Below are 2204 nucleotides of genomic sequence, written 5' to 3'. Positions count from 1 at the left end.
TTTCTAAACGTGCGTTCCTTTCCAGGTGTGTCTAATGCGCAAAAACAGCATGACATCAACTTCCTGCTACACAAAATCTACGGAAACATCCGGGATCCTGAACTGAAAGCCAAAGCTGACACCTTCGATCCAGAGGCTGATCTTTCACATTATAATGATGGCGGCCAAGCTGCCAAGAGGATCATGAAAGACATTAAGGATCACAGATTTCTCCATCAGAGGCACTGGTTCTCCCTCTTCAACACCAGGCATCGTCATGAAGCACTCATGCTCTTCGATGTTCTCATTCACTGCAAGGACTGGAATACATTTGTCAGCAATGCTGCCTATTTCCGCCAAATTGTCAATGAGGGAGAATTCGTATATGCACTCTATGTTGCCGTCATCCACTCGCCTCTTGCTGAACATATTGTACTCCCCCCACTCTATGAGGTCACTCCTCATCTCTTCACCAACAGCGAAGTCATTGAAGCAGCTTATCGAGCTAAACAAACACAGACACCTGGTAAATTCAAATCCACTTTCACAGGGACCAAAAAGAACCCTGAACAAAGAGTAGCCTACTTTGGAGAGGACATTGGAATGAACACTCACCACGTTACCTGGCATATGGAATTCCCTTTCTGGTGGCAAGACAAATACAGTCATCGATTGGATCGTAAAGGGGAAAACTTCTTCTGGGTTCATCATCAACTTACCGTCCGATTTGACGCCGAACGTCTCTCCAATTACTTGGACCCTGTGGGAGAACTTCACTGGGGAAAGCCCATTGTCCAAGGTTTTGCCCCTCACACTACTTACAAGTACGGAGGTCAGTTTCCCTCTCGTCCCGATAATGTCAACTTCGAGGATGTAGATGGCGTTGCCCGAATTCGAGACTTGCTCATCATTGAAAGCCGAATTCGAGATGCTATTGCCCATGGTTACATTGTTGACAGGGCTGGTAACCGCATTGATATTATGAATGAACATGGTATTGACATCCTGGGAGACATTATTGAATCATCTATGTACAGTCCCAATGTCCAATACTACGGGGCGTTGCATAACACTGCCCATATTGTACTTGGTCGACAGGGTGATCCTCATGGAAAGTATGCACTACCCCCTGGCGTACTGGAACACTTTGAAACAGCCACACGTGATCCTAGCTTCTTTAGACTTCATAAATATATGGATAACATCTTCAAAGAGCATAAGGACTCACTTCCGCCTTACACTTTAGAAGAACTCACTTTCGAAGGTGTAAGTGTTGATAATCTGTCTGTTGATGGTGAACTGGAGACCTACTTTGAAGATTTTGAATATAGTCTTCATAACGCCGTTGATGACACAGAAGAAATTGCAGATGTGGAAATCTCCACTTATGTACCAAGACTTAACCACAAGGATTTTGCTTACAACATAGACGTTAGCAACAATCAAGGTGCGGAGGTACTAGCAACAATCCGTATTTTCGCCTGGCCTCATCGTGACAACAATGGCATTGAATACACATTTGATGAAGGTCGCTGGAATGCCATTGAACTTGATAAATTCTGGATGAAGTGTATGTATTCTAGTTTTTGTGTCAATCACGTTGGACAGTTATAATGTTATAATTGACATTTGCAGTATATCTTATTTTTTTTAAAGATAATTCCTTTACAATCCATTTGTTTTTATTTCAACAGTGTCACCAGGAGTTAACCACATTGTCCGTAAGTCTTCGGAATCTGCAGTAACAGTCCCTGACGTACCAAGTTTCCAGACTCTCTTCGACAAGACCAAAGAAGCCCTATCTGGCACAGATTCCGGACTAACAGACTTTGAGAGTGCCACTGGCATTCCTAACCGATTCCTCATCCCCAAGGGTAATGAACAGGGTCTGGAATTCGACCTTGTTGTAGCCGTAACTGATGGTACAGCTGATGCGGCAATGGATGAGCTTCATGGAATTACCCAATTTATTCACTATGGTTCCCATGGCAAGTACCCCGACAAGCGTCCACATGGCTACCCTCTGGATCGTCGAGTTCCAGATGATCGTGTGTTTGAAGAGCTTCCCAATTTCGGACACATTCAAGTTAAGGTCTTCAATCATGGTGAACATATCCATAGTCACTAATCCCATGGAACCTGAATATGGCTGTTGTTATACTCTGTTTGGATCTGTAAAGACCTCCAGATGTGTTCAATAAATCATCTGCAACCACATTAAGAAA

The 2204-nt window shown here is 43.6% G+C and overlaps 1 protein-coding gene across 1 annotated transcript in view; it reads left to right on the top strand.

Moving 5' to 3' along the window:
- Nucleotides 1–2196, top strand: part of LOC119590760 (hemocyanin C chain-like) — a 3974-nt gene extending 1778 nt beyond the window's left edge. The window contains exons 2-3 of the mRNA XM_037939471.1: nucleotides 26–1549; nucleotides 1674–2196. Of these exons, the coding sequence (XP_037795399.1) occupies nucleotides 26–1549; nucleotides 1674–2107 (1958 nt within the window). The 3' untranslated portion in view covers nucleotides 2108–2196. The remainder of the gene's footprint in view (nucleotides 1–25; nucleotides 1550–1673) is intronic.
- Nucleotides 2197–2204: the final 8 nt, after the last annotated feature.

This window comes from Penaeus monodon, chromosome 27, assembly GCF_015228065.2.
Source record: "Penaeus monodon isolate SGIC_2016 chromosome 27, NSTDA_Pmon_1, whole genome shotgun sequence".
Taxonomy (NCBI): Eukaryota; Metazoa; Arthropoda; class Malacostraca; order Decapoda; family Penaeidae; genus Penaeus; species Penaeus monodon.
The sequence above is the reverse complement of the archived record's forward strand: the minus strand, read 5'-3'. Positions and strand labels throughout refer to the sequence as shown.